General features: G+C 42.1%; 1 protein-coding gene across 1 annotated transcript in view; it reads left to right on the forward strand.

The window, feature by feature from the left end:
• The first annotated feature begins 9,679 nt into the window (after window positions 1-9,679).
• The window catches only part of OXCT1 (3-oxoacid CoA-transferase 1), a 61,738-nt gene continuing 60,414 nt past the window's right edge, over window positions 9,680-11,003 (forward strand). Inside the window, exon 1 of the mRNA XM_015825260.1 lies at window positions 9,680-9,862. Coding sequence (XP_015680746.1) covers window positions 9,752-9,862 — 111 coding nt within the window. The 5' untranslated portion in view covers window positions 9,680-9,751. The remainder of the gene's footprint in view (window positions 9,863-11,003) is intronic.

Consider the following 11,003-nt stretch of genomic DNA (forward strand, 5'->3'; position numbering starts at 1 on the left):
AAAAAACCCATCAAAAAAAGGTGTCGGAATGCGGTTCTGAGTGTTCTATGAGGGAAAAAAAGCCCTGCAGATTAGTCTTCAAATATCAAAAAGGAGGACATGTAGGAGGACACTTTTCGAGGGAGGACAGAACTTACAAAAGGAGGACTGTCCTCCCTAAAGGAGGACGGTTGGTCACCTTATGTATCATGTATTCTGACCTGAGTCTGGGTATGCCCTTTGGCATCTGTCGGTTAATCCTATTATATCCTGTCTTAGAGTTTGGGTGGGGCATGTAGATTTTAGGTGTCTTTGTCTTCCTAAGCTTCTAACTGCGGGCCTCCAACCTTCCTGGATTATTTACATCTGCATTTCTACAGAACTGGTTTCTGCTTGGGGGAGGGAGACTTGGGGCTATTAAGAGAACTGGGCATGCTTTTCTGTCTCTTTAAGATCCTTTGAGGAAATATATTTTTCTGCCCTTTTAATATTTCCTTCTTTGGGGGGCCGATTTCCCACAGTAGGATTGTGGTAAACCAGGGGTGTCAAACACGCAACGTCATGTGACGTGTCACGTCGTATCGTGACTTTTTTTCCCATTGCTGACAATGGGGTGGGCGCAGTTTCAGCATGATGCATCCGGCCTGTGGGCCGGCAGTTTGACACCCCTGTGGTAAGCTATTACCTCAGCCTTCGCAAGCTCTTAGCTTAACTTATAGTGGTTTTGTAAGGTCCCCAGCCCTTCCTTAAATTTGAGGTACCATTAAAAGGCTAATCAGGCAACTAAATGGAGGCTTCATGAGGAAACAGTGCTTTAATTGATCAAATAAAACAGCTGGGTGACAAACAATCTGGAGCGCTGGCAGAGTTATGTCCAGAAGTGCCACACCTTAGAAAGTTAGTAGCATTGCTTTATAAACTTTGTTAGCCGGTGAAAATCAGACAACAGAGCCATTACATCATAAGGAAGACATCAATCATTCCTATACACTTCCTTATTCCCTCCTTCAGTACATCCCATCCATGTCCATGTTTTTCCACGTTTGCATGAAATTTGTCCCTGAAGACGATTACAAAAGCGAGATAGCAATAGTTAGGCTAAACAATTTCTTTTTGTTCCAGTTACAGAAGTCTTCAGTTTGCACAGGCAAAGAGGATAGCAAGTTCTAAGATGAGTGCAAATGGGCCTATTTGGAGGTCAAACAAGTCAAAGAGTGGCTTGAGTCTGTTTGCTGGTGACTTTTAACATGGTATATAGTAGTATATCCATTAATTACCAATCTCTCAAAAACTGGAGAATTGTTTTGCTGGATAATACAGGTAATTCTTGACTTATGTCCGCAATTGGGACAAGATTTCTGACTGTAAGTCATTACAAATGTAAGTTGAGGCAGCCACATGACTGGACTTGTTTTATGACATTTTTTGCAGCAGTTAAGCAAATGCCAGGGTCTTAAGTATAAATCCCCCCTTTGTGCCATAAGTGAATGATCTGGTCAGGGAGACTTGGTAAACAAACTTTAAACTGTTAAGCCAAAAAAGAAGAAGAAGACACTAATAGAGACAGCAGAAAAAGATCCCTGCAGTGGCTCCCAAAAGGGGAGCTTCCAACCATAAAGGTCTAAAAGTCAGGGCAAAAGTTCTGTTAGATGAAAAAGAAATTTAAAGTGTCCAATATTCTGTGCCAATCATTTTCAAATGTTGGATGTCACTTTGAGCTTCCAGTTAGGTTTGCACATTCCTCCCAAAATTCTTCACAGCCATGGTTTGTCTCAGTACATAACCACTGGCTGCCCATTTTCAAGGGTTGTTTCCTGCCTTAGCTCTTAGTTCAGTGCATCCAGGTTTGTGATGTCCAATTGAGGTTAGCCAGTATGCAAGCCAGCCTATTAAATTTTCTTAAATTGCACATAGTAGCCCGAGGACTCCCAATCTGAGTCCACCAGTGCAAGATATATTCAGGGCTTAGGTTTGGAGATCTCTTTCCTGCTACTTCCCTAGTCTGGGCATATGAATTGCAAATCACCTGAGGGGGCCTGGTTCCCTCCCCCTTGGAATTTACTGGAAGTTGTTCCTACAAAATTTTAATGACACAGGGCAAGAATCAGGCTGGAGCTTTACTGAAGGTAGGTGAAAGAGATAGACCCAATGTGATTCTGAATGGTGTGTGTGTGCATGTGTGTGTGCAGCTGCTTCTACAAAACAGGCAATACAACCATCCTGGACAAATTTTCCCTCCCACCAGACAGAAGTCCAAAGTGTTCAGTACTTGCTGTACCAACTATTCCCAAATGCCATCACTCCATAAATACATTAAACTGCTTAATTACAACACAAATCGGGCAAGAAAGAAACCCTTACAGTGAGTTTCCACCCTCTCCCCATAGTCTTCATAGTTTTCTTCTGAGGCTTCAAGTGGGGACCAGTGGCTCCAGGACTCCTCCTTTCCTCTGCAGCTTTCACAGGCATCTGGGGTGCATGGTGGCTTTTTAGTGGATGGCTGGATTCATAACCGAATTCCATGGCTCAAATGGACGGAGGCAGCATCTGGGTCAGTGTGATCTGCTTCCAAAAGGTTGTTGAGTCCTCTATGCAGGGCTGAAAGACATGAGAACAAGATCTTCTCCTCCCCCCTTTCTGGGTGGACTCTCTCAGGAGAGGCAGACAAAGGAATGGAGAACAGAGGATAAGAAAAGGAGAAGTAGAATGGGGGGGTAGCTTACAGACAGAGTTTGAAAAGGCATTTGTTGTAGTTGTTAAAGAAACAGATAGGCAGAACAAAATGAGGAAATCTCAGATGAGGACAAAAGAGAGGCTGGATTCTGATAAGAGAACATGAATGAAAGGTCTCATTTCTGAACTGAACATTTGTAACATGTTAGAGAGGACTTTGGGACTTGTAACTTGAAAAATGCTGGTCATGTTTCAGGAAAAAGGTAGACAGATAAAACCCATTTACAACATATACAGTAAATGCAAGAGTGAAACTTTTCCAGCAGATGAACTTAAAACATTCCTTCCTGCTAACTTTGGGTTGTTCTTAAGAATACAGAGAGAGAAAGGGAAAAAGAGGATTTTTTTTTCTTCACTCTGTTGGCCAGACAAAAGAGTGAGGATATTTTACTTTTGATGGCTTAATTTAAGCAGAATTTCTAGCAGAATTTTACAATTCTTTTCTTTTTGGATTAGAAACAATTAACAGTCACATTTACCTCACACACAAAGACTTTAAAGCACATATATACACAAAGACAAGAGAACAGAAAAGGAAATAGAACTTTCAGTTCTACACATCCTAGTCATTCCCACCATAAATCTCAGTTAACTCAAATTAGGGAAGGCACAAATCTTAAACATATCATGTGGTTGCAGAGAAAGAGAGAGAGAGAGAGAGGGAGAATCACTATTTCTTATATTCCCTTTATGTACCTTTATTTAGCCAAATTGGTTTCCCAGTAAAACCCTAAGCAAAGTCCATTTTTTTTATACTTTCTCTACCTATCTCTTTTTCATACCTGCCTGAACGGGTAGCTGATTCCTATCCCAGGCCTCAAGCAAGCTTTTACTGGGGAGCCTATCTAGACCCTTGAACTAGAACAACCCATGATTTCCTTATTCCTGATGCAGGGGTTCACTTTGGTTCTATCGGGTTCGGCGCACTGAAGTCTCCTAGTGAGACCTCCGCCTACCACCACGGTTTTGGGTCAAAAAGGAACCCACAGAGGATTCTGGATCCCTCATAGAGTACTGGACGCTCCTTTAGGGATCTACCACCACAGTTTCAGACCAAAAAGGGGCCTGTCGAGGACTTTTCTGCTCCCCTGCAGAAGGTACAGAACGCTCTCTTACCAGCTTTACCTTCACTTTTCACCACCACTGTTTGCAGACTTCAAATGTCTGGGAGGACGTCTGCTTGCTTTCCAGAGGTAAGGGACGCTTGGAGTCCCATCCTGGGTGCCAAATTGTTGAAGGAAAAGTCTTCATCGTGGTTCATTCTAAGATGACTGCAAATGGGCCTATTTGGAGATCAAAAAAGTCAAAGAGTGACTTGAGTCTGTTTGCTGGTGACTTTTAACACGGTATATAGTAGTATATCCATTGATTACCGATCTCTCAAAAACTGGAGAATTGTTTTGCTGGATAGTACAGGTAATTCTTGACTTATGTCCGCATTGGAACAAAATTTCTAACTGTAAGTCATTACAAATGTAAGTTGAGGCAGCCACATGACTGGACTTGTTTTATGACATTTTTTACAGCAGTTAAGCAAATGCCAGGGTCTTAAGTATAAACCCATTCTTTTAAATGGGAGTTTTTTTGCTGGAAACCAGCAAAAATCATTGCTAATTGTGGTGATATTACTGCAGGACACTGCAACTGATTATAAAGGTGAGCTATTTGCCATGCACCTAAAATGCAATCATGTGACTCTCTCTCTCTCTCTCTCTCTCTCTCTCTCTCTCTCTCTCTCTCTCATGCGCATATGTGTTTACTGTAGTCAGAAATGCTTTACTAAAAACACTAGTGTAAAGCACCCCTTCTGGCCCCATTGTAATTTTGAATGGTCATTAAGTGACCAAACATAACTTGAAGACTAACAGCGAAATTATAAATGATCTATTGGTAATACTAAGAAAAGTTTGCTTAAGCCAAAATATCTCTGATAAAAGTTATTATTTGTTAGATTATAGAATCTATTATTCTTGCTGAATTATACAGCTGATGAAAGAATTAATGTTTTCATCAGGGAGGTTTGCAGAAATACAGTAATCATTTTAGAGGGTCCAGTACTGCCAGAGTTGAAAGCATCTCCCTTAACTCACTCTATAGTGGAACTGGAAAGCAGTGGAATAACCCCAGTGTTTCTTTTTAAACTAGGGTTGTGCACATCAAAAAATATCTCAGATCTCCTCTGAACATAATTCTGTCATCACTGCTGTCATTAAAGTTGCCCAAGCCTGAAAAAATGTCACTGCTTTAAAAATTACACTAAGCATATTTTTTCAGTTATCTGTGGACATCTCTAAAAAGTTGGACTTGTGTGTGTGTTTAGTGACTCTGGGAAGCTTACAGTATTAAAATGTTCAAACCCACCAAAAATAACCCAGAGTGCCTAAGGATAAATAATTCCACTTACCAATATCAAAATGAAATAAAAGAGTTCTTCTACTCACCTGACTCAAACACCAAGGTAAATAGCCAGGTGTGGATTTTGTTAAAAATGGATATAAAATAGTTGCTAATGAGTATATTTGAGTTGCTAATGCTGTATTTGAATATTATATATTAGTACTAGGATACTTCACATTTGTTGTTTTTCCATTTGTATTTCACTATCTTTGCCTGATTTCATTATTTCTTATATTCTTTTCAAATGTAACAAAGAATTAGTTTTTTTAAATTGGGCTGTTTTAATTAATAACAGTTCACAACCGCAGGCTCCTTGGTGCTCTCTGACAGCACCAAGGATCCAAAGAGAAGTGCTATGCTTCTTGTGTAAAGTGTAAAGCTTTTTTTCTAATGCACAGAGGCTTCTTTTTAAAAACAGGAAGAAAAATTTAAAAAATAAGGAATAGATAGAAGACTCAATAATGCAATAAAATTATTTTAACAGTATTTGTCTTTCATTTTCCTACAGTATATTATAGGAAAGTATACCGAGTATAGTGCATTGTAATCAATACATTTATTGTAAAACTTAATAGAAATTATGAACTGATTACAATAATATAAACGATTAATGTCTGAAATTAAGAGTTGTTATAAATATATTTGATAGTTAATTGTGGCAAGTGCTAAAAATATATTTTCCAAACATATAGTATGTTCAAGGAAAAGGTAATAGGAACTTCTGTTTTCACTTAAAAGCTTATGTTCTCCGACTTTTACTACATCCCAAAGACTTCCAGTAATTATTTTTAATTAGTTTGATCTGTTCTTCATTCATGGATGGAGGGATGTCCATCTATATACTACTAAAACTCTCTGTCATGGTTCCGATAGATGAAACTCTTCAAAAGAACTTCGAGGCTTTGTTTATCTTAAAGAATCTTTTATTCGAGAAACAAAGTATCGGCACTACATAGTCAAAACCAAAAACTAAATTCCCCTCCCCTGGATACAAAGTAACAAAGCACAATTCCCTCCTCCAATAAACAGTCATAAATTACATTCCACAATTAGCTTGAAGTGCGGGCTTTCTCCCCAGCTCTCCAGCCCGCCAAAATTCTATCAACTCTGGGCCCAATGACCTTGGGTTCCCACGGCTGAGTTATTATTGTTATGACTAGCTGGACTCTTATCCACATTCCCCCTCCCAGCATCAACTAACTCTAAAAGCAATAGCGAAAAATGGCTGCATTTCTATCTGTTGTCAAAACAAGAACATCCGATATTAGCAGCGTTGACATCCTCATCATCATGACCTTTAACTGGGTGAAATACTGCACCATATAACAATTTTCAACCAAGGTACCTCAAATGGGCTAACATACAGAATATGTCCAAAATCTGGAACCCATGATTCCTAACGGAATGAAATTTGGCAAAACATTGGCAAGTTGTGGCTGCTTCAGTGCTACTGGCTGCTGGATTCAAATGATCTTTATTTCCAATGTTCTGTGATAATTTCCCAGCCAGTCTTGCAATCCCTTCCTCCCTCCCTGCCTGCTGGGAAGGAGGGTGGTAACTTTCCTGGTTTATGCCACCCTCTCCTCCAATTTCTGCTGTCCCCAAACACACTCTTCCCCAACCCATGCCGCTCCCCCATGAAATTTCCCTGATCTGCACGTTAACTTTCATATACTATCAAGCACTCCAAGGTAGCGCTTCCCTACCTGTACACCCCTGGCATCCTTTCCTATCCAGACCCCTAAAGTATCCTTCCCAACCCAGGTGGCATCTCTCACACAGCCCCACCACATCCATCCTTCTTGATCCCCGATGTTCCTCTCCCCACTATATCTGACGAATATAGCAATTTTTGTGCACATCCAGGAATCCTTCCCAACCCACACAGCACCTCTCATGCACGTCCATGTACAATTCCTAATCTGTATCTCTTACCTGTTTGCTACCTTCTTGCTTGTTCCCCACTTATCATATTTAGGGAATAACAATTTTGGATTCACTAACAGTTTATCTGACATTCAAAACTCTCAACTGATGCTGAATATTTTACCAAAGTGACAAATAATAAGGTTGAATCCGTGTTAAAGTTCAAGCAGATTAACATATTTATTTGTAGAAGAAAACATGATGGGGAATGCTCATTTTTATAGAGAAGAAAATATCAAACAAGTGGAACTAGCAAACATAAATTATTAGGACTAGATCTGGGCTGCACAAATCTAGTTGACCACTAGATGGTAGCAAAGAAATACAGAAACAAGCTTTTGCTGCTATCTAATGGCTATCTGGATTTTCAATGCCCATATGTGACAACTCTACCGTAATAAAAAGCCAGTAGGATTAAGTATTTTGTAATTAGCTTGAAATGGCTCTGATTCCATCCACCTCTGGCTACCGAATTTCACTGCCACTGTAGTAGTAGCAAAATGCAACAGATTTTACACATCTTGTATATTCCTGGATTAAGGGAAAATTTGTTTTAACATCAATACAGCTACATATGACTTAAAAGGGCTGGAGATGGAATATAGAAAATAATATGGTGATTTTACAATAAAAAAGGTAATCTGGGTAATGGTTGTACCATAGATGTAAGTAAGGAAAACCTTAACAAGAAAACCCAAGTTATAAATATATGTATGGAAAAGTCTAGTGTTTTGGTGGGAACAAACCAAATGAGTTGATAAGAGGACAGGTCAAATGTTCTCTGCATATGTTTTCCACATTATACAAATCGTCTGATTTCAGGTGATGTATGGTTTGGACTCGCCCAGATATGGACTTAAGTTGGGGTTCCTCAAAATGGTTCACATTGACTCCAAAGGGTTCGTGAGACTATCCAAAGTCAATATTAATAATATGATTATTCTTAGTAGTATTAGTTAAAGTAGCATGGGGGTTGATGAACAATTCGAAACTTTATGAAGGGGACAATGAGCTGAAGAGTTTGGGAACGCCTGTCCAAAGTGAAGTTGCTTTCTTTGGACTGAAATTTGATTGTTCCGGGGAGAAGTGGTGATAAGGGTTAACAGTAGGAAAAAAGATGCTGGCAGTCAGGGGACAAAAGGGAAGGCGCAGAGCAGATTGTGGGCAAGCAGGCTGGTAACATATGATTTGCTGGGAATCTGTTCCTTTCTGGTGAGACTGTGGCATGGAACAGATGCACAGGCCAGTACTGAACAAGGGAAAAGATTGGGCTGAGGATGTAATAAAGGCAGTGACATGTTTTGGGCTGGGAGAGGCAGAAAGGGAAGGCATTAGAAAGATCACACTGAGCCAGTGGGAAATGCATGAGAGGCAAAGAACATCAATCTTTACTTCACATACAACTTCACACATCACTGTGTTTCACATAAATCCCTCTGGATTTTCTCTCTCTGTGAGGGAGATGGATGGTTTCTAAATACATAAAATTAAATAAATTTTGCACCATCTGAAATCCAAGGCAAAGTAGAGTTTCTGCCAAATTGCAGGTAATTCAAGTATCTGGGCTTAGTTCTGGAATGTAATGATTTATTATAGATTCTAAGCAACTATTTTCTCTGATAAAGGAGAATATTTGTAGTTTGGGCTTGAAATAAAAGATCCTTGGTGCTCTCCGAGCTTGTTTTCTTGCAGAAATTTCATTATCTCAACTAGATAACACCACAAGAAGTAACTTGACCAAGGACCCCTCAACTATTTTCTCTTTTGTGTAGAACTAGCAACAGCAAATTGCAACAAGGCAGAAAATAAAACATGAAGCCAGTTTAGCCGGTTTCTCTGCCTTTAACAGGGGTTTAAGTTGTAGAAAAAATACAGCCTCACAGGGTGTGAAACTAAACTGGCCGTTTTTAAACAGCGAATTTTCTATTCGAAAGGGATAAACTATCAAGTTTAATGGGAAAGTGGGCAACTTTTAAAGTTCAAGATTACTTCTTTAATATGGGAATTCTACATCTAACCCCAACTCCATTCATTTCAGTAGTTCTTAGTCACTGCTCTGCATTCTTAAACGTGTGTACTTGTTTATTCTGACTGCACACGTGAACATGGGTTACTTCCAAGTGATCTGCTCCCATTTTATCTTACACTCCGAGTCTATCAAAGATAGGTAAGAAACAAACTTTCTGTGCTGTCTGTATTAGCTTCCAATGTATTCTTTCCTGGGAGTAAGTTTCATTCAGCACAATCGGGCTTACTTACTTTACTGTGAGGCCTGTCATCTCTGGCCTGGAGAATTCTCTAATGCAGGGGTCTTCAAATTTGGCCCTTTTATGAGTTGTGGACTTCAACTCTCAGAATTCCTCAGCCAGCATGCCTGGCTGAGGAATTCTGGGAGTTGAAGTCCACAAGTCATAAAAGGGCCAAGTTTGAAGACCCCTGCTCTAATGATTCGCTCAGCTCCCCATAAACTACGGGCTCTTCTCGCGCAGTTTTGGAAAGGGTTAAAGAAAACGTCAGGGCCGAGCCCCTAACCCTCCCCCGGCCTCCACGGAGATCGGCAGTGCAGCCTTTGCCAGCTGGGCGCGGTTTCTTTCCAGCAGCATCGCTCAAAGGGGGTTGGGCATCCGCCGCCGCCGCCTTCTTGTGCTCCTCAAGGCCGCCACAGCCGCTCGCCCAGCTCCTTCCTCCTCGCCCTGCGCGCCGCATAAGCCCGAAGATGGCGGCTCACCATCTCCTCAGCCGGTTGCACCGCTGCCTCTTGCCCGCCGCTTCCCGATGGGGGTCCGGCCATAGGACGGCGCCGCTCGCTCTCGGGGCGCAAGCGAAGGTAAAGCGGCCACGTCGGGAGGTTTGGGTCCCCGCGGGTGTGTGTGTGTGTGTGTGTGTGTGTGTGTGTGTGTGTGTGTGTGTGTGAGCTTTCGGGCTTGCAGCGGCGTTTTCTTTTTGGCCGAACCTGTTCCGATACTGGTAGATTCGGGCATCCTTCGCCAAGTTCATGGCAAGTGGGGCTTGGGTGGCTTCATCCTGGGTTGGGCCGAGGGCGCGCGCAGGAGCGCAGCCATCCGTTTGGGGATCCTTTTTCTCGAACCGGTCTCTTTTAAGAGCGGCTCGAGCCACGGCAGTTGGCGCGAGGTCAAGTTCAGCTGCGAGCCAGGAAGAACCTGAGCCAGGTCCGGTGGGGGGGGGTCAAGCCGCTTTCGCCGGCAGAAAAGCAGGTCAGACGCCCTTCTCGCGTTTCTTGGCGCCCTTCTTCGCTGGGGCGCGGACTCGCTTGACAACCGGTTGGGCCTGTTCCGTTGGCTCTCACCAGGATCAGGTCTACCCCCAAAAGCTGTTTCCGTTCCCCACTGCGGGGGAATATATTTCACCCCCGCCAGGGCAGGAAAGGTGACCTCCGATCTGCTGCAGAATGAACGGCGCGCCGGCATCCTTTCTTCTGCCTGCTGGCAGCGCGTCCTTGGACGTAGTTGCTGAAAAAGCGAACCGCGCGCCGACCTGACCTTGAGGAAAAGAAAAGGCGCTTTTCAGCTCTGCTTCCGCAACGAGGTGCTTCATTTATTTAAGGCCAGGGGTAGGCAACCTCGGCTCTTTTATGACTCATGGACTTCAACTCCCAGAATTCCTGAGTCAGCTATGCTGACTCAGGAATTCTGGGAGTTGAAGTCCATGAGTCATAAAAGAGCCGAGGTTGCCTACCCCTGTTTTAGACGGAAGAAGAGAAGACCGGTGGTGGTCCCGTTCGACAAGCGGCTTTTTAATGGATCTCTCAACTCGATTCTGCGCATGGAAATTCTTACTCGGAAATAAAGCTTGCTCCTCTTAAACAGCGTTTCCCTCTGTGAGGCCTTATCTGTCTGGAAAATGAAAATGCATCTTTCCTCGCAGGAATATTTATTTGAGGATTTTTTTTTTATTGAAAATTTTTAAAAGTTTTACAATATAACTCCCCTCCTCCCCAAAATCCACCC

Source organism: Protobothrops mucrosquamatus, unplaced genomic scaffold, assembly GCF_001527695.2.
Source record: "Protobothrops mucrosquamatus isolate PMUCROS unplaced genomic scaffold, P.Mucros_1.0 scaffold2574, whole genome shotgun sequence".
Taxonomy (NCBI): Eukaryota; Metazoa; Chordata; class Lepidosauria; order Squamata; family Viperidae; genus Protobothrops; species Protobothrops mucrosquamatus.